The 21,056-nt window shown below is 30.4% G+C and overlaps 2 protein-coding genes across 5 annotated transcripts; one reads left to right on the top strand and one right to left on the bottom strand.

Moving 5' to 3' along the window:
* The first annotated feature begins 5,901 nt into the window (after positions 1 to 5,901).
* LOC124831852 (putative membrane-associated kinase regulator 3) lies at positions 5,902 to 7,173 on the top strand. Its single transcript, XM_047305944.2, has one exon. The coding sequence runs from the start codon at positions 6,001 to 6,003 to the stop codon at positions 7,081 to 7,083; it is 1,083 nt and encodes a 360-aa protein (XP_047161900.1). The 5' UTR covers positions 5,902 to 6,000; the 3' UTR covers positions 7,084 to 7,173.
* A 3,999-nt stretch (positions 7,174 to 11,172) lies between these two features.
* LOC124832060 (ankyrin repeat-containing protein At5g02620-like) lies at positions 11,173 to 14,628 on the bottom strand. 4 transcript variants are annotated; one of them, XM_047306192.2, is made up of 5 exons: positions 14,428 to 14,628; positions 14,263 to 14,337; positions 13,511 to 14,045; positions 12,687 to 13,096; positions 11,173 to 12,287 (listed from the first exon to the last, which is right to left on the bottom strand). In XM_047306192.2, exons 3-5 carry the CDS (start codon positions 13,800 to 13,802, stop codon positions 11,427 to 11,429), a joined length of 1,563 nt encoding a protein of 520 aa, XP_047162148.1. In that variant the 5' UTR covers positions 13,803 to 14,045; positions 14,263 to 14,337; positions 14,428 to 14,628; the 3' UTR covers positions 11,173 to 11,426. The 4 variants fall into 4 exon arrangements, with proteins under 4 accessions (XP_047162148.1, XP_047162142.1, XP_087947539.1 ...); XM_047306186.2 differs by having other exon boundaries at positions 13,511 to 14,042; XM_088091413.1 differs by having other exon boundaries at positions 14,435 to 14,628.
* Positions 14,629 to 21,056: the final 6,428 nt, after the last annotated feature.

Genomic DNA, 21,056 nt, shown 5'->3' with positions numbered 1-21,056 from the left:
GACCAACAAATCCAAACAAGTAAATTTTTTCTCCTTAATTATCTAAATATCATAAAATTACGAGAGTATAAACTTTTTTTGCAGAATCTTAAATAGTAAAATACTTTTTGTTTCTCTTAATCTATCTCTAAATAAACAGAGGTAGTATAAAAGAACTTTTAGAATGATTTTAAAGGACCTTACTTAGCTCCTTCAATAGAAAATGTAAACTTTTAAGTTGAAATTTCATATGTGGGACCTTTTTGCTTCTAAAAAAATCATCAATCTAAATATAATAGATAATGTAATATAGAGAATAAATATTTATATAGTTATGTGCTTTAATTACAATTTATGATAAGATAACTATGTTTAAAACACATGATTATATTTTTATATTTATGATAAATAATTTATATTGTCATATAAAACTATTTTTAAGTTAACGGTGTTTATTTTAAAAAAAAAATATTAAAATTTAATTTAAAAGTAGAGATGGAAAGAATTGAAAAAGATAATAAAAACCCTTATGTTGAATAGTGGTTGATAAGTAAAAGGGTCTACAACACATGATTAATTGATATAAAATTGAGAGTAGGCACAAAAGGAAAAATTGAAAAGTCGACAAAACAAGCTTCCTCCACGAGAGATGCTGCGTTTGGGTTTCTGATAGTTAGACACTCCATTCCGAACGACTTCTTCACATTCAGACATGTCTTTATACAGAGAAATTTTATGTTCTTTCGAAGATGTGGCAGAGAACCACGTCGGTGTAACAACAAATTAAAAAAAAAAAACAAAAAAACATGTCGTTTCATTTCATTTACCTTGTCAATGTTCAATTTGACCACCTCTTCATAACTCATTTTTTACATGCATGAAACTGTTACTGTATGAGTCACTGTTGCATGGCAGTATTACGTTAACTACTGATTACCGAAACACGTAAAGATAAGGACGCGAAGATTCATTTGTTTGAGACCTCTCCCTATGTATGATTTACCTACTTCGGTACTAGATTCTATCTAGTGTGTGAATCATTCTTTAGTTTCGTTTTCATGGTACGAACAACGAGTGTGTGACTGTGTTACTTCCATTGAAACTCAATAAAAAAACAACGTTTGTGTCAACATCGTCATGAGTTGGAGACTCTCGACCTTTACTTAACGTGTATCAAATTCAAATGGAAGAAGACAACAAAAGTAAGGATATTATTATTATGTATGAATTAAACACATGCATGATTGTGTCAATTATGGAAGCTACTAATTACGTTAATTTATTCTTCTTATAAAATAAGGCTATATATTGGTGTCCTTGTTAATCCAATAAAAATATAACATGTGACATTATTTTAGGTCACGGTCAAAATTCATTTAATCATAGGAGATGAAGAGATTATGTATTAGCACTTATAAGGTCACTCAGTTCTTGTCGGTAGGGATTAAACCAAAACTCCTTTTAAAAGCAACGCCCCTGTATCTTGTTGGGATTAAACCTCTAACATGATTTTGAGTTATCTTGGTAACATGATTTTGATTTGAACTTACTTTATTTGCACAAAATATTGGTTCAGAGCCTATAATTCACTCAGAAGATTGCTCTAAACAGAAATAATAATTGTTCTAGAAAGTAGCCGTTAATAGGTGTTGTGTATTCATTCTGCACCAGCAAAAAAGAATGATTAAAGCACAGCATGAACAGTAGTACTTGAAACAACGTAGATACAACTTTCTTTTCTTTTCATGTTCGCGTCGTATTGATGTTAATTAGGTGTTGGATGTTTGACGACAAAACAACATTACTAGTGTTCATTCCTTCCTTTACAAAAAGACATAGAAAAATATCTTAGAAAAATGTTCTTTTAATGATTTTTTTACAACAAATTTTAAATATACGAATCAATAAAATAATAAAACATAATTCTTTATTACAAAATTATTAAAAAAAATTATTAAAAAAATTATTAACATATCATAGTTTAATTTTTAACAAAGAATATTAAGTATTTTTCTTTTACTTAACTATTTTTATTTACTTTTGAAATTTCATATTTGAATTACATTTTAAAAAATTTACAAGAAGATTTATGATGAAGTGGTAGAAGAAGAGTACAATTTAATTATTAATGTTGAAGCGGTATAATTTAAACGGGATTTTCGTTACAATTAATTTAATTAATCATTACTAAATCAAAGTCATGTAAGTAGCGTCTGCTTTATTGAAGATTTGATAAGTAGTAGAGAAATGACGCGGTTTTTTTACAAAAATAGGAAATACTGAAGTTGTGCAAGTAGATAATAACTTTAGTGTAATTGTAGTTTAACGGAAGATGACGACTTTTCTAAATTAGAAAAAGTAGATGGTCTATTTTTATGCACGACTTCTTTTTTCCTTTTTTTTTTCCTTTTTTTTTATGCATGACTTCTCTTTTCCTTTTTTTTCTACTTTTTTATTTATTAAAATTTTGATATATGCATAAATTTTTATTTTAAATTATTTTTTAATAATTTCATTAATTGATTTTAAAAAAATTTAACATTTTTAAACTTTTTATATAATCATGTATTTTTAATTTTAAGATGTTTCTTCTAATAATTTAAAAATTTTGATAACATTTTATATCTTAAATTTTTTATAAGATTTAATGTTTCGTCCATAATTTCAAATTGATCATTTTCTTTTCGGCGTCTCAACTGGGTCCTTATGTTTGTAAAAATTGCAACAATTAAGACCACTGTCGTTAAATTAGACCTAAGATGTTAATGTATGGTTGACATGACACGCTGGTCTTCATTTTTAAATGACATGGAATTCAATATATTCTTACGTGTCTTTTTTATTTATTTTTCTTACAAATAGGAGTTACCGAAACATTAAACCTTTTTAAAAATCATATTATTATAAAAATAAATTAAGATATAAAATTATTATCAAAAGTAAAGAAATATCTTTAAATTAGAAAATATACTATTATATAAAAAGTTTAAAATTATTAGAAAATTTGTAAATCAATTAATTAAATTTAAAAAATAATTTAAAATAAAAAATTATTTATATCAAAATTTCAAGAAATGAAAAATTAAAATAAAATAAAAACAAGGTAAGAGAAGTTGTATACAAAGAGCATAACTTCTATATTAAGTTAAATCCTGCTCAACAAATAATTGAACCACTGGGTTTTACGACTGATGAGTCCTTATAAGTTGTGGTCCATCCCAATGAATCCACGGTCAACGACGTAAATATTATAAATAGTGCATTAATAATAATTTATGATTCACTTTTTACATTAACTGATATTTGACCTGAGAGCTATGACTAAGTAATGACTTAAGTGCTCAACAGTGTTTTGAACATATTTTTCATTTATCGATATCGAAAATAGGAGGTTTGAAAGTTGGTAAAGAAATAATATCTTTATAGAATATATTTAGTCCTAAAAAGTTGTCAAAGTATGGATAATAAATATGATTGTTAATTCTTTTTTCACAATTATTAGAAAAAAAAATAACATAATTAATATCAATTCATTATATAAATTTGTTGAGATATTAAGATGTTTTTCAAAAAAATTATACTTAGGTTTACATGTTTTATTCAAACTAAATAAATGAAAACACAAGACATATTAAAAGTAATAACCACATAAAGTTAAACATAAATACAAGGTAGATATATATTTTTTTGTCATAAATTACATTTTAATCTTTGACTATGAAAACCATAATCGTTTTCAATTTTATTTCATTTTACTTTATCATTATACCGTCTACACTGATGCATCTTAATAAGGTTACATGTTTGAGTTTATTTTTCTAAATTATAATGATAGAAAATTAAAAAAATTAATATTTATTATTATTTTTATTACATTATATTAAGAAAAATGGTAAACTAACCCCGCCATGTTCCATCTGGGAGTTGAAAATTTCCTAACTTACAATTAAACTACTCAAATTAAACTTATTTGCTTTTAGACTCAATACGTGGTGAATCATTCTTCATCACTCATGCTAATATATACCCATAATTGGCATTTTAAGAATATATTTTTTCCTTTTAGTAAGTTTTCTTTAGAATACAACTATACACTAAAAATACAGAAGCTTTCAGCATAATTAATTTTAAACTATTAAACATTAATAAAAGTATATATTGAAATTAATACCACTAGTAAATTTTACATTTTCTAAATTAATTTTAATTTTAAAATAAATAGTACACAGATTTCCTTTCAGAAAATGATATTTTGATACTTAATTTTTTTTATATCCATTTTGATACTATCTTTTTTAACTTTTAACTTTTTATTTTTTTTTATAAATTTATTTTTTTATAATTATTTTATTTTTTCATTACTTTTTTTTATTTTACCCCGATAACCTATAAGGAGAAGAGAAAAAAAATAATATAAAGAAGAAGAAGAAGATAACTATATTTTATTGTTGATCTGAATCTATTAATAATTACTAACAAATACTTATATGTGAATTTGTTGTAGTCGATAATTATCAATTCAATTAACAATCTTAAATTCAATATAAAACTTAAACTTATATTTAAATTTTTAATAAGTATAAAATGTTTTATCTAAATATTACATTTGTATAAAAAGTAGAAGAAAAAGAAAGAAAGTACTAAAATCAGCAGGTTTAAACTTTTATTGTACTAATTATGCCAGAAAAATATGAAAATAAACATTCAATGAGAATATATAAAGATTGTCCAAGATTATAATATTACCTAAACTGTGAAGTATTGACTTGTATTTAAAGTATGATAATGGATTATAAAAAACTAATATCGACTATTGTAATAACAGTAAAGAAATAAAACAATATTAATAACCAAAATTATAATTATTTATAATAAATTAAAAGTTAAAAAAAAATTCACTTATTTTTCTTTTTTTTTTTTGTTTTGTTTTCACTAACTCTTTTTTGTCTATTTCTTTAATCTTTATCGAATCCAATACATACAAACTCTCTCGCAACTAAAATTAGCAAAATGCTTGTTTATTGGCATAATTGTCGTTGTTTTTTTTTTCTCAACCTTTATTTTTGTTGAAAAAATAAATACACGACTAAACATATCATTAAAATATGTACTAAGATTAGTATGATCTGAGCTGTATATTTTATGTTAGCTTGGAAAGAAATTAATTTTAATACTAAAGTAAATGTATAATTAATACAGCAATAAATTTTTAATGAAAACATTAGAAAGGAAATAACTCCCATTAAAAAAAATCAATATTTATAGTAACTCATTTAAAAAATACTTTAATGTTAAAAGATTATAATATTTAATAGAGTCAGAGTGCAAGCAAATTTAATCTTAACCATTATAAAAGAATAGTTTAAACTAAAATAATCAAAGCAATATTGTCTGTGTATGACAATAACGTAGGACGTGTTCTTAGATAAGAGGCTTCCAAAGTACGTTCAAAAGCTAATATTACGAAAAGTATGAGAACTGAATATTAGGTCTAATTTAAAATTGGTTTGCATTGTAAACTCATTTTATCACTGAGATAATAAGTGGCATAATAGGATTAACAAATAACAAGTCTTTTTACGTAATTGAAAGAAAAAACTTTAGATACATCGCAATTATCTTAAAATTAAAAATTTAAAATTAATTTAATCTTACACACGTGAAAAAAATAAATTAGGTTTAAAATTTACTGAATTAAATTAGTTTATAAGCTAAATTTTGTCAAAATTTTCCTTAAAAATATTAAAGGAAAACAGAAAAAGAAGTGGAAAGTGAGTGTGTAAAATGAAATTAATTTAAACTTGAATGATTGCTTACATGTGCTTACAAATATAAATTTTATTTTATAAATAAAAAAAATAGGAAATATTTGTTATATATAAGAAGGTTTGGGAGCAGCTTCCCTCTGCAGTTGAAAGAAGAGCTTGGTCTCTTTCCTTTATAAAAGCTCAATTTCCGAAAGGCATCTCCATTGTGTGACACACAAATAGAGAAAGCACCAAACAGAGAGAGTCACATGAAATGGCCACTAAAAGAGAAGCCTCGGTTCATGTAGACGAAGACTACATCGACATTGAGCTAAGATCTTCCCCCAACTTCTCTTACTCCATTCACAACAGAGAATTTGAGTTCCAAAATAAGGAAGAATCCACAACTTCCCCTGCTGATGAACTCTTCTACAAAGGAAAACTCCTTCCTCTTCACCTCCCTCCTCGCCTAGAAATGGTGGAAAAACTCCTCCAGAACGCTGATGCAACCTTTGGTTTCACAAGATCACACTCATCATTGGAAGAAAGTAGGTTTCTTTCAACAAATGCCATCACCCCTCTTGAATCCTGCAACATCTCTCCCTCCGAGTCACGCAGGGTTAGTTCCTGCGAAACGCTTTCTTCTGAGTATCAATTTGATTGGTCCTCTGAGATAGAAGGCTTGGTCAGTGATCATCACCATCTTCCAAAGAAGCAAACCAAGCACTTCTGGCTCGCTCAAAGGCTCAAGGCTTCAAAAACTTACTTCAAATCTTTGTTCGGCAAATCTGGCTGCTCAGATAAGACCTTTGCCGGTGATGCAACAAGCAAAGTGGGGGCAGTGAAGAAAGCGAAATGCAAGGAGTGCCAGAGCATGGAATACGCGAAGGATGATGCCAGGAAAAACAGACACAGAAACAAAAAACCGTTTGAGCTTTTTTGTGACAACAAGCACCGTAGGCAGAGATCTTGTATGGTCAAGAACAGTGACGTGGTTGAAGATGGGTTCACTAACAGCAGCAGAAGGTCTTTCTCTGGGGTGATTCAACGGCATTATGCTTCAAAGGCCTCATCTTTGTCCTCCTCTTCTTCTGGGTCATCCTCTTCGTCTTCGTCTTTTTCACTCAGTTCAGCTGGGTCTTATGAGTTGCAGTTGTTCAACAGGAGTATAAGTGCGGAGCTGGAGAATTCAATCGAGAGTGCCATCGCTCATTGTAAAAAGTCCCAGGAAAAGGGTGGTTCGACCAATGTTTGTTCAAAATCTGCAGTTTGTGGAAATAAGGAATTGATAAGAAGCACTTGGGTGAACCAGCGAAGGGAAAGTGCGATTGTTAAAAGGAACGACTTTCTCATTTGAAATGTAACTGTGTGTTAAAAGAGTTTGATGCTTGAGTAAATAGCTTGGTTTGAAGCATTAATTTGTTAAATGGGTACTCTAGCTTCTCTCTCTTTCTCTCTCGCTCTGTCAATTCTTGTACATGTTGCATACTGAGTGAAATTGAATCTTTTAGCTGTAACAGTTGCTATAATTAGTCCATGGGAATGCAAATTCACTCAAGCGAAAGTGACTTTCGTTTTTTAAATAATGCATAGTTATGATAAGTCGTCATGAGATTTCTCTATGACAAAGCGCCATGATAGGATACCGTGTTCTTGTCTTTTTAAATTTGAAATTGGTCCACACTTCTCAATCAACCCTCCTGTGCCACTCCACGAGATTTGTGGATTTGATTGTTCAACAATTTACACTAAAACGCAGCCCCCACATACAAATCTCACTTAATTGTAGTTACTTTGTCTCAGATATCCTAAGCTGTCACATACCTCCTTTAAGATCACAAAGCTGCCCCTCTAGATACTGTATACTATAGATTAACTGCACCCAAACGATGAAAAATCCTCAGAATTTTTTGACTGTTTTTCTTAGTTTGGTTCCACTGTAAAGGGTGAATTTTTTACCAACTGCCAAGTCTAATGTTCTGAATCTGACTCATTTCCCCAGAACTAGATTCTCAATGACTGCATCAGGCTTTCCCAGCAATTATTCCTTCAGAGTTCGACAGAGATAACAGATAGGATGATGTGGTAGTGTATGTAAATGATGAATGCGATGTTTATATCCTTTCCCTTTTCTCAGATTTGTTTAATCGTTTTAAGCTTTTGTGTGAAAAGAAGGGAGGGAAAAAGTTGAAAGTCATTTAGAATAACCTAACAGTGACCCAAAAAAGGTTAGTAACAGCCATTCACCTTTTTGGAGGAAGAAAAAGCCTAAAAAGTGGTAAAGAGTAGTCTCATATGTGAGATGTGAAAATCATGGTACATTTGGTGCCTCAAACCTTTTCCTCGCCGACTTATCCCTTTTTAAAAACAAGCATCATTACTAACAACGAATCCCCAGCCAAGCACCACAGACAGACATAGTTGACTGCAGTGTACAGCTAAAATGGTTCAACTGTATATCTTTGATGTAATGTAATTACCCAAGTGTAACAATGCAATATATGTCTCCCTTTAATTCAATTTTAGAACAAAAGTAAAGTAAAGAATTCCCGTTTTCATTCTGTAAAGGGCGAATAAAGCCACCACCACACACGTCACAACTTGCCATTGCGGGGCATATACTCTGCAGATGTCACATTAAACAAATAATCTAGTTTACAATTATTCTGCAGACAATTAAACCTTTACGCGTGCACTTCTTCCGTTCTTCGTTTCTTTTGGTTTTGAACTACACACGAACATGAAACTCAATCACATGCGGGGACTCCGAAGTTGCACCAATACGTGAATGTTGTAACGCAGTGTACTCATTAGACAAACACATGAAACAAAACACAAAGAACAAGCAATTATTTTCCCCCGCCAACGGGCTTTGTTCTTCATTCACAGTCCTAATGGTCAATGGATAAAACTATATACGTATCTCTCTCCCGCTCCCTCTGTCTAAGTTCTTGTACTCTTTCTTTTTTCATGATAAATATTTAAAGAATCTTCCAGAAAAGCTAAAGCTGTTAAGCTCTTCAGCATGAAGCCACTGACTATACCACTATTCTAGTTTAGAATCCGTACAAGATGAAGTCCTAACTTAGAATCTGTCCCCAAAGGTAAATGCATATTAAATCAAATGTGGAAAACCAAAGTACATGATTATTCTACAGCTCAAAGTTCAGCTAAATTGATGTGTACTTGGGTGGCAAGGCAATGCAAATGGATGGTTGTGTGTCGATCTTAAAGGTGAAACCTTTCAAATTTGTACTATGCTTAATGTCTGATTAATATCATAATAATATGATAAAAATATTATAGGTTTGCATTGATAGAAGGTTCTAGAGACATTTACGTATTCTGTGAAGTGATTTGTTTGTTTCTTTACATCTGGTACAGTTGTATTTGAAGGGTCCCGGTAGTTTAAGAAGAAGAAGAAGAAGAAGAAAGCACCAACCGAACAGATCTTCGTGGGTGTCATCGATAGCATCCAAGAGTTGCAACTTGCAATAGTCACGTCAAATTGTGAAGCCAATGGCTAGTGTTGATTGGTGTCCCTCCTTTGAAAATATTGCCTCCCATACTAAATTCACCTCTACTTCGATAGTAATACAAATTAATAGTTTTATTAAACATTTTATATAAAGAACCGTATAATAAAAGTTCAAGTTTTTCAGTTCTGAAAGTTTTTTGTTTCTAGAAAATTAACAAATATAATAGCTTTATTTTTTTATTAACATTAAAGATGTTCCGTTGTGTGAGTTAACTGGTAGAGACATATTTACATATTGTGAGAAATGATTTGTTGTTTTGTGTTCATCTTGCACATTTCAAAGGGGAAGAAGAAAGCAGCAACCGAACAGATCTCGTGGGTTTCGTTGAAATCATCTGAGAGTTGCAAGTTGTGTTAGTCACATCAAATTGTCAAGCCACTGATCTAGTCTTGATTGGTGTTCCTCCTACGAAAAATAATGCTGCTTCAATTCCCCTAAACAAATCCCAACTCAAGAAATTTTCAACTACCAGATAATTTGCATGCTGTAGTGTTTATGATCCTCGTACACGACAATACCAATGCATTATTAGCACTTCCTTTGCATTTATCGAACCAGACACCTCCAAGTAGCTAGCAAATGGCAACGTAAGCACTGGTTTACGAGAGTTTGTTTGAACAGGAAACTGTTGATAGAAAAGTCAAAATATGTATGCATAAGACGACAACAAAAGGAGCATTATAAGCACACGTATAAGTAAATATTGATCAACGATCATATCCTTTTGACCCTTTCCAGAGAAAAATACGAAGGTGGCACTGTTGGGTCAGTGACCAAGTGGAACACGTCAGTAATGTCAGCGGATATTCAAAGCCTCAAAATCATTATTTTCATGTGGATAGTTTGCACTGAAATCTTCTGCTAGTTTATTGTCGTATATTCATTCTTTCCTTTTATTATTCTTATAAATGTTTACTGCTAAAAAATTAGCAAAAGACACAACGGAAAGAAAAAATTACGTTTCTTTTTCGCACGTAACTTTCCACGACCTGTTCTTACCAGGCATATATATATCAAGTTGCAGCTAACACACCTCACATCATGCTTCTACCCACTTAGGTTTTTAGCCCACATCTCTTTTTTCCTTCTCAAAACACAATGCAGATTCTCATGGATTGTACTTTGATTGATGAAGACGTTGAATGAACAATATTATAATTTGGCATTACTTAGGCACTTACATTCCAACAATGTTCGAACTTCATTCAGATCATTGTTTATTCCTATCACCCCTCGTTACTTCTTTGCTTACAACGGACAAATAGTAGATTCTAACTAATAAACATGAATAAATTAAATATAGAAATCAAGGAGTCAGCAAAGGACAGAGGTTTTGACAAGAAATTACACTGATTTCTGCACGGACCATGTGCCAGAAGGTAGTGTTGAATTTCTTTTCCCTCATTTTCTCCTAAGATTATTTTGAAGGAAAGAAAACTTAACCTGATATATTCAGAAAATTACATGTCTTGCCACAGTATTATTTTATTTCCCAAATCATAGAAAGTGGACACTCATTTAACGTAGTAAAGTGATACACATGGCAGTCTTTCTAACTTGCCAGTAATCCCTAAAGCAAATCTTTCTGTTTTATTTTTCCTTTGTCTTATTATACACAAATCAGGTGGCCAAAGTAAGTAGTCTTATTCATAATAATAATAATAATAATAGTAAATTATTATTATTATTATTAAAATATCACTTGATTGGCCCAAGATGCAGAAGTGAACCTACTTCACTCTTCCTTTTTCTTTTTTGGTGGTGGCCATGATCTCTTATTTGGTGCTAATTAAGGAAATTGATACTCTCTTCTAAAACAGAAAGTTGAGGTAAGGAATACTAGTAACTCATTTACAGCAATCTTCTTGCAAGCCATAATAATTGATCTATAAATAAATAAAATCCCATAGAGAAAAGTTTGTATAATATTTATTTTATGATGAAGCTACTGAGAAAATAAGCATAATCCAACACTTTCAATTTAGAATGGTCATTCACATATAAAGTGGACAATGATTACACATTTTGCCTGTGTTCTGCAAAGGCGTGTATGCTTTTGTAACATTAGTTAATGTTTGTTCTGCTAAGAACAAACACCTACATCAATGTTAGTGTAATTTGACAAAAAAGGAGAAGAACTCCGAAATGGTAGAAATCAAAGTTATATGGCGTACACTGTCTTGTACTCATTCTCCGATCCTGACATCATTGACAAAGACACTGACTGCCTACTGCTCATTGTTGTTCGAAGACTTCGCAATCTTGAGGCCTCAAGGCGGTGAGCAATCACCCAATAACAGAGTGTTCCTAAAGTTGCTGCCATAATCACTGTCCCTAAAGCTGTGGCTGCTATAGCCAACTCTTTATGATCTCCAACAATTATGAATGACATTGCAATAAACGCCACAGAAATCAGCACACAAGCCACCCACATCAGCTTGTTTATAACTGCCATCATTTGTCTCTTTGCTTTCCTCTCAATAACAACCACTGATGTTTGGACAATCACAACAGCCAATGATATGAAGAGGGCAGTAGAATCAAAGATTATGAATATCTTGAATCCAATATCAGGAGCAATGTATGCTTCCCCAGGAGACATCTCAGGAGAGAGTTTATCTTGTTGCTCGGGATACTGGCCCGGGACATTAAATATGGCAGCAAAAGCAACTGTTGCAATTAGGACAGCCACAATAGTGTTGTAGTTGATGGCATTGTTAAGCCCTTCAGTGTGCATTTTGTTAATTCGCTTCGCTATACCTCTCATACGTCTCTGTGTTTTGAAAGTGTGTTCCAGCTGGTTATGAACCCCACTTTTTATGTCACTCACTGTTCGTTTCAGCTCAAGGGCTGTGTTTGTATTAGGTGATTTGATGGACTTGGCACTTTGTGCTCCCCGGTGTTGCAGAAAGTTCGAGATTTCCAACCGACCATTTTTCTCTGCAGCATCCAAGGCAGTTTCTCCAGATTTGTTAACAACATCTGTGTCTATTTCTTTGCAATCTAGTAGCTTCTGAACAACCTGCGAGATTAGTACCTAAATATTAAATTTACTTACTATGGTTGCAGAACCTAATCAAACTGTTTAAGTTCATAAATTCAGGCAGAAGTTAAGCTTGACACGAACAAACATTTACCTTTGGAAAAATCTCCAATTTAAATTTTAATTACTATGAAGTGCTGATAGAAATATGCCGTCTATTAAACAATGTTATTAAAGCCATACCCTTTCTGAAGTATCAAAGAAAGAAAACATTCTTGCCCTAATAAAGAAAATTTAGTTTGTTCATGATCTTTGATGATGAAGAACTCTAGAATCTGATGGCAAGAAGCAGTAGCAATATTTCAGTTGACGCAGAACGATACATCATCAGTACTTTCTTAAGAGATGAAACATAAAAGGGAAAGCATCTTTTTCTACCTGTAAACGACCCTTCCTGGTTGCTATATGCAGTGCAGTGTTTCCCTTGGCATCCACCATATTAGCCAAAGATGAATTCAGTTTCACAAGCTCATCCACCAACTCAAGATTCTGTCCTTTAACTGCCATATGGAGCGCTGTCTGCCCCTTCTTATCCATTCTCACTGCAATTTCAGGTTCTTTGTTCAGAATGGCCTTGACTACCTCCACATGACCATTTCTTGCAGCAGAATGCAACACAGTTTTCCCATTGCTTTTCGCAATAGTTACCAAGCTGCTACCATTTTCCAAGAGAAAATTTACTACCTCAATATGTCCTTGTGCTGCAGCAGTATGCAACGCAGTGGTGTTTGTCAGATCAACAGTCATTGAAATTTCAGGAATAAACTCCATGAGGACCTTCAATATCTCTGCAAATAAGTAAAAGTGAAAATCATTCAGACAAATCCAAAGTTCAAATTAGTAATAATGATATAATTTAGAAATAAGACTATTAAACCTAAAAAGCTAGCGTTCACAAAGATTCTGGGAAATTTGAAAAACAAAAAGCATTTAAATCTTAGATAAATAATACATATTGGGTATCAAATCAGTACATGACCAAGCTTCTGGACAAATTAAGCAAGAATTGTTAAAATATGTATATCATAGCATTCCTAAAAAAGAAGTTAAATTACCGCAACAGTGCTTGTATGCTAAAAAGGGTTTAGAAAACACCCTAATCTGGTACTGATATAGTAATGTCAAGTGGACCAACAAACAATATGTAGTAATCAATAGCTAGGATCCTACACCTACCCATTTGAGATCATTAAGAGACTTACCCAAGTGTCCATTCTTAGCAGCGATGTGGAATGCATCGAATCCATTTCGAGCTTTGAAGCCGGCCAACCCAGCATCATGGTATCTAATTAATTCCTTCACTATATCAAGATGACCATTATCAGCTGCAACATATAAGGCAGTTTCACACGAGTTGTTTCTCTTTGAAAGAAGCTCCTTTAATTCTCCCTCGGGACTCTGAGAGATGATTTCCCGAACCAATTCAAAATTCCCAGCTCGTATTGCAGATTGCAGGGGAGAATCACCCCGTATACCTGTCAATTGTCTCTTCATAATCTTTTTCAACGTATCTTTACGACTTCAACGGAGCTCCAACTTATTAAGTTTACTGATTTCCTCAAGATGTACCCAAGTTACAACCATTGACTATCTCTCACTATCAATTCACCAACCAATATTGCGAAGGCAATTCAAAATTGTACAGAACGGGTAAGCACTCAAGGTCCACTTGACTCCAAAACTCATCCTCAACATTTCAGAGTTCACAGTTCAGACTCGCTTTGCATCTACCTTCTGCTACATAGAGAGGTCACAAAAACTAAAGGGTGAGCAACAGTAGGAACCCAAAGTCGATTCAAAGCATAAGTTTTTTCAGGAGGGGTGGAAGGGAATATTGATTCAACAAATCTAAAATAAAAAAAAAAATGATCTTTTGAAACAAAAAGAAAATCAAACTCAATAGGGTCAGCAAGCAACAATATTTAATTGAAGTGAAAAGAAAAGAACAACTAACCAATAATTCATGAATAAGACATGGTAGCTGATAGAGGGCCGGTTTATATGTTTGTCTTCCTAAGACACGTCGAAACTAAATAGGAAAATAGTATTAGTAAGAAAACTTCAAAAGGGAATTTGGATGAAGTTGAGGTGGGAAAAGGCAAAGAAGCAAATGAAAAACCTTCTACCCCATGTTCAACGGAGGAAAAAGGTAACACCTTTGTGGAAGCAGTTCAAGTAAGCTTCAAAAAAGAGATTAAAAAAAGAGTAATTCAGAGGTGAAGAACAGAAGAATAATAGTGTGAATGGAGAGGATGATTGCAGCAAACGCGGAAATCAAAATGCACGAGTTAGGTCCAGTTTGCCAGTTTCAACTTTGCATACAATACAATACAATGCAGTGGCCCCCATGAATGATGACATGACATAACAATGCAAGATGATGTTCAATGGTTGACTGCCATTTTCCACTGAACAGGGACTATTCAGGTTTCATTTTTTTTTTTTTAATATGTATTTTGTTGCCTATTTTTATGAGTTTGATTCAAAATGATCCTACCTTTTAAAAAAGTTCAGTAAAGTCCTGTAATTTGTTAAAAGATGTTCACCATGGTCCTTTTCGCTCACACTGTTAAAAATCTAACACTGTAAATGCCACCGTGACGCAACCTTATTGAGTTGTCAAGTTTGATGAATACGTGCATGTTACACCGTGTAAATATTAAAAAAAAATTTAAAACTTCATCTTTCACCTTCATTGTGAATTTAGGTTTTTTTCCACGTGACATTAGAGGTCGTTGTCTCCTTTTTCCTCCCCCTCTCCCTCTCCCTCTCCCTCTCCTCTCCACAATAAAAAACAAGGGTTATATAATTGTTGCTTGCAAGTCCTACTAACATGGAATTAGCATGCAAGTCTTACTAACATGGAATTAAACCGTGACTTGCCCTTTCTACCTTTTCCTTGGTTTTAAGCTGTTATAGCTTTTTTGTTAAAGCTTGAATTTGTGAAAAGGTAGCTTTGACAATTTTGAGTTCACTTGTACATTGTTATTTTTGCAATTTTGAGTTCACCTGTACATTTGGGTTTATTAAAGTACATTTCATGAATGAGTCCACACATCAAAAGAAATTGCACTAATTACTGAGACATTAAAAACACGATGAAAAATGTTAAGAAATCGAAACCCTAGAAATCGAATCAGCGATGCATCTTCTTCGGCGTCGGTTCAAATAAAGCTTATTCTCCATTTTCCAGCGAAGATTGAGTTTCTGGGGTTCACAAAGTTTCTGAGTTTTTGGGATTTGGGGTTTTCAGAGTTTCTGTGCACAAAGAGATTAGGACGTGTGAGAGTGAAAAATAAGAAGGTTTTGCTCTGATATTTGTATCCCTCTTCATCGGAGTCGGAGTGGAACCGGCGGAATCAGAGTGGGAGGGAGAGGCATGCTTGGGAAGCTGGTGGAGGTGGAAGGTGATGTGCCATTTTAATTTTTTTTTAATATTTACACAGTGTAACGTTCACGTATTCATGACAACTCAATAAGGTTGCACTTCGGTTGCACAGTTAGATGTTTAACTGTGTGAGCAAAAAGGATCAGACTGAATATTTTTTAACGAGATCTTACTGAACTTTTTTAAAAGGTAGGATCATTTTGAACCAAACCCATAAAAATAGGGACAAAAATAGGTATTAAACCTTTTTTTTTCTTCTTCTCGTGTTTAAAAACAAATCTAACACATTACACAGTCAATGATACAAGAGATATTACGGAACAATATTATATATATGTAATAAAATTAAAGTGAAACCTTTTTAATAAATACACAATTTTTTTTATTTTTAATATGTTGTTTTGTAATTTATGGGATATTTTTTGAATTATTTAACTAGGGTTCTAAAAATTATATTAAAATATAAAAATGTAAATATCTATATAGAAGTATAGGACTGTGTTAGATAAAGAAATAAATCCATGTTTATTTATTTATTATCTGGAAGTGTAGTATAGGCCACGAGTTGCAAATTAAAAATTCTATATTAGTGAAAGAATAAAATAGACACTTATAATTAAAAGTATTGCCACGTATAATTTAACAAAAATAATGCGTAAATTACTGTTGTCATTTGAAAATTAAAAATAAATTGTAAAATAATTTAAATGTGGTCACTAATAATTTATCGCCAAAAACATTATACGCTCTAAACGATCAGAAAGTTCTTGCAGTGATGGTTTGAAGGTACAGTCTTAATCAAATTACTATATTTTAGTCATGGTTTCAGAACTTCCTAACGGTATAAGTGCTTCTCAAACTGATTTCTCGAAAGTAAAAGTAATTATTCAGATAAATCATGTCAACATTGAAAAGTCAAAGATTTTTGATTTCAAACAGAATTCATTTTTCTTCTTCTTTGTTTCTTTCCATTCTTTAGCAAAGCTTCTATATAGTGTATCTTATCTTCCATCTCTGTAAATTTCTCTCTTTCATCTAATTATTTTTAAGATTAGATCCTACTAAATAGTAACGAGTGAATCCAGGATCATTTCCACTATAAGATATAATTCTATATAAATGTCTATTTTCTTTTAGAACCCTAGAAATTCTTTTTATGCTTTATGTTTAAGTTTGATACTGATTTGATTGGTTGAGAAAAACAATTTACGTAACTCATTTTGTCTTCATTTGAAGTTTGTTTATGTTGTTTATTCCCTAATGAATTATTGAGAGTTAAATTATGTATAGAGTTGAAATGAAAATGAAAATACGTGCATAAACTTGCGTGATTTTACTAAGTTAAAACATTTTGTATGGGTCATTGAAAGATTGGATTACCAATTGAAGTTTGATTTAGAAAATTTGTATATCAAAACACTTTTTAGTTGAGAATTGAAACTAAAGTAAATAATTAAATTTTAATATATATTGAACTTTAGATTATTTACATTTCTTTAAAATTATTTTTTAATAATTTGATTAATTAATTAAAAAGTCATAGATGCTGTAGTAAGTTCTTATTGCCCAAAAAATACAGAAAAAAAAATTGAAAAGACATGAAGCAAAATTTGAGCAACAACACGAAAAGGAAAATGATTGAGGTAAGATAGGTATCGCTGTAACGGTGTTTGAGACCACCACGGCACTCAAACTTCCTTCTTCTATTCATCCCTTTCACACTCTCTTTCTTCTTCTCTTTGACGGCTTCTTACTACACCCACCAAACATCTCTCTCAACAACTTGGAATATTCAACAATATATTTTCACAAATAAATTGTAAAAACTAATGATAAATTTTAATTTTTATGGACATCTTTTTTTCTTTTATCTTCTTATAATCCTTAGAACGTGCTTTTCCTCCTTCAATATTTAATTTCCTGACTTTAATCCTTTTATTTTAAAAATTATGTCATTTTTAATATAATATACATAATCCTATACTTACAAGAATAATTAAAAATTATTTTTTACACGTTAAAAAGACAGTTACTTGAAACAGACGTTATGAAAGACTTTACTTGGTGGGATAAAAGATAAGGCCCCACTGATATCTATTTTTGGATGAATTATCAAGTATTAAAATAACAAAAAGAAAAAAAACTCGAAAATCCTTCTTTTTATTGCTCTAGTTCACTTTAAATATATAAAAAAGGAGTTACGCAACTTCGTCTTTAACGTTTATCTATGTCAAATAAAATAATGTTACATATATATTAAATCTGGTTAGATGAATTCTAAATAAAACTTCATATGTATAAGTATCACGAATGTAATTTCAATATACTTTAAAAGAGATATAGTTATCAATATATTATTACTAAACTAAGAAAGGGAGTTTTATATGAAATCTATATCTTAACTATAAATATGTCATGTTATGAAATATTAATTTTACAAGTAAATAAGTATGTGTGAAAAGTGTTTTATAAATATATCCCTATTTTTGCTAAAACATTATGAAGCGAATATAAACAAATCTAAAGAACTATTTCCATCCAAATAAATGACACACTGATTTTTCATCACAAAAAGTTGAAAGAACATGGTTTGTGGGGTAACACGTTACAAATTATTTTAGAGAAGAAAATATTTTTTTAACAATTTTTTTTGATAATTTTTTTATAACGCATACATGGTAATTTATGATTGATTTGTTTTAAATATTTTTTTAAAAATAAATTTAACCAGACCAATAAAATATTGTAATTAGAAAAATGTAAATGTTTGAATCGAGTGATATTTGGTTGCAAACATTTTCATATCACTAATTCAAAACTTTTGAAAATGCACGAAAGAAAGAATTGGGGGCACGTAGCACGGAGGAAATTAGTATGTTGTAGAAGTAAATTAGCAAAAGTGTAATTATTGTGGTCATAAATTATTCGACATTTTAAAGTGAGTTCAAATTTCTAAATAAATTCAATTTACCCTGAATTTGAGTATGTTTGGATTAGAAAAAAATATACTTTTTGATATGAAGTTCAAAGTATATTGACTTGTAATTTATAATAATAACCCTTTATAATATTTTTATTAATTATATATTATTTTTTATTATGTAAATTAACAATTGATATGTTTAAATAATTAAATATTGTTTAATATTGTTTGAATGGTTTTTTCAATTATATAATTCAATTACACACTTGACGTTATGATCTTCTTTTATTAACTTTATAACAGTTACTTTTGACTTGTAAAAATAGGTTAACATTTTTATTTTGTTTCTGTAACTAAGTTTAATAATTTACACTGTATCACAATAAATATATAAAATAAATAAACATATTTAAGTGAGTCAATTTATTAATTTATGGTAAGTTGAAACTAATTATAGAATTTATAGTTTAAAAAAATGAATTGACTTGACTTATTTTTACTTCAATTTATGATAAATTAACTTATATAAACTAAATTGACTTATTTTAAGATATTTGTTTTGCTTAGTGACCAAAATCACACTGTAAATATAAGAAATTATCTTTTTACTTTTCAATCTTTATTCTTAGATGTTTGTCAATAAATATTGTAATAATTTAGTGAAACAATGTTATTTATATTAAGTTTATGAATTTTTTTATCTTGTTAGGTTTGGATCATGTAAATTATTATTTTAATTAATTTGTTTAAAATTTCATTGATTTGTTTTATGTCTTAATATCTACTAATTACTAAAAACAGGTGATTCTTACAATCTTAATCGAAATATTTTGTCTGATATAATATGATGTCATTTGATACGAACTTTGTCATCTTTGACATAAAATAAGATGGTGCCAAATAAACATTCATACAATTTGAAATGATGTTGGATATTTAGGTCAAGATGAGAATATCAAATATATAGATCTAGATAATCCCAAATATGCAATCCGAAATAATATCATCTTATAATACATTTTCAAAATGATAATTATATATGTGATAATAAAATAACTTAATCGTGGCAATCAATCTCAAAATTGGCAAAAGAATAACGGTTGTAAATTACTTAACGTAACGTGTGTGTATAACTTTTATTAATTAAATTTATATTATTTTTCATATTAATTGTTGATCATATCTTTCTAGAATAACATAAGTATTGGAGTTAATACAGGTTGTGTTGTAGAGTGGTATAAAGAGGATTGTTATTATATATAATTATCGTGTTCAAAATGTCATTACCTAACCCATATGATTAGGTATGTTGTAAAAGAAATCAAATCTATAGTCTCTCTTACAGTGAAACTATAGGGTTAGAGTCCCACCAATTGCATGCAAATACTGTTTCTGAAATCGAGAATGTTAATTATATGCTTAAACATTATTAAAAATTGTATCCTGCAATTTACCTTTCATTTTCTAATTTCTAAGTCAAGAACAACTTTCTGTGGGTCGTTGGAAGTTTTCAATGCGATATGTTATGTAACAAACCAATTATATGTATTTAATTATAAATTTCAATCATGATTTGGTTAAATAGTCACAACTATATACTAAAGAAAACACCAAATAAGTTGGAAGTTCAGGTAAATGCCTAAGTATCGGAGTTCAATTTACATTGTGATCAGTTAATTAACTCTTAATATCAGTTGAAATATTACATTGTTAATTTAACAATTTAGTTTCTTATACATACATATTTGCAAATATATATATATATATATATATATATATATATATATATATATATATATATATATTTTACCCCAATACAAGAATTACAACCACAGAGAGATTCAGATTGAAGAAAAAAGAGTTAAATGCAGCTTGTCTAACTCACATATATGGACAAAACAAATAAAATTTCTAGAAAATGAATGATGGAAGAATAATACCAACTATTCCAATACTAATCAAATAATATTTTTACTTTAAAGTATAGAACTGGAATTGTAACCGGGGATTAGATTTACATATTGATACTAATCAAATCTGAACTCTTAGAACTCTTGAACATCAAAATCAATTGGTACACAGATTCTAATCAAAACTCGAGAACCAAAAAATGCAAGAATGAAAACCAGACTTCACATGGTTACGTTCATATTCTTCATGAATGTAAATTGCTGAAACAAACTACAAAAAATATTAATGTTCTCAAACACTACATACATATGACAACTGATATCTGATGTGCAACCAAACATTATAAGAAAAGTGTAACCAACAACCTCGGCTTCCTTACATTGTTCCCTTTGAAAACACTCGCTAAGAAGGAGCCATTTACATACGATACAAATCTTTTTTAATTTTCTATGAACAAATGAAACCTCCAAATTAAACTAAGAATCCTTCAACGTATAAAAAATCACTGAACAAAAAAATCCAAACA

The sequence above is a fragment of the Vigna umbellata genome, chromosome 5, assembly GCF_029865625.1.
Source record: "Vigna umbellata cultivar VRB3 chromosome 5, Vumbellata_1.0, whole genome shotgun sequence".
NCBI lineage: Eukaryota > Viridiplantae > Streptophyta > Magnoliopsida > Fabales > Fabaceae > Vigna > Vigna umbellata.
This window is presented reverse-complemented; position numbering and strand designations above follow the sequence as displayed.

Coding starts and splice junctions, on each gene's coding strand:
- LOC124831852 (XM_047305944.2), top strand. CDS start 6,001: ATGGCCACTAAAAGAGAAGCCTCGGTTCATGTAGACGAAGACTACATC.
- LOC124832060 (XM_047306192.2), bottom strand. CDS start 13,802: ATGAAGAGACAATTGACAGGTATACGGGGTGATTCTCCCCTGCAATCT. Junction 13,097..13,510: donor TGCTAAGAATGGACACTTGG/GTAAGTCTCTTA, acceptor ACTTATTTGCAG/AGATATTGAAGGTCCTCATG. Junction 12,288..12,686: donor CCAGGAAGGGTCGTTTACAG/GTAGAAAAAGAT, acceptor CTAATCTCGCAG/GTTGTTCAGAAGCTACTAGA.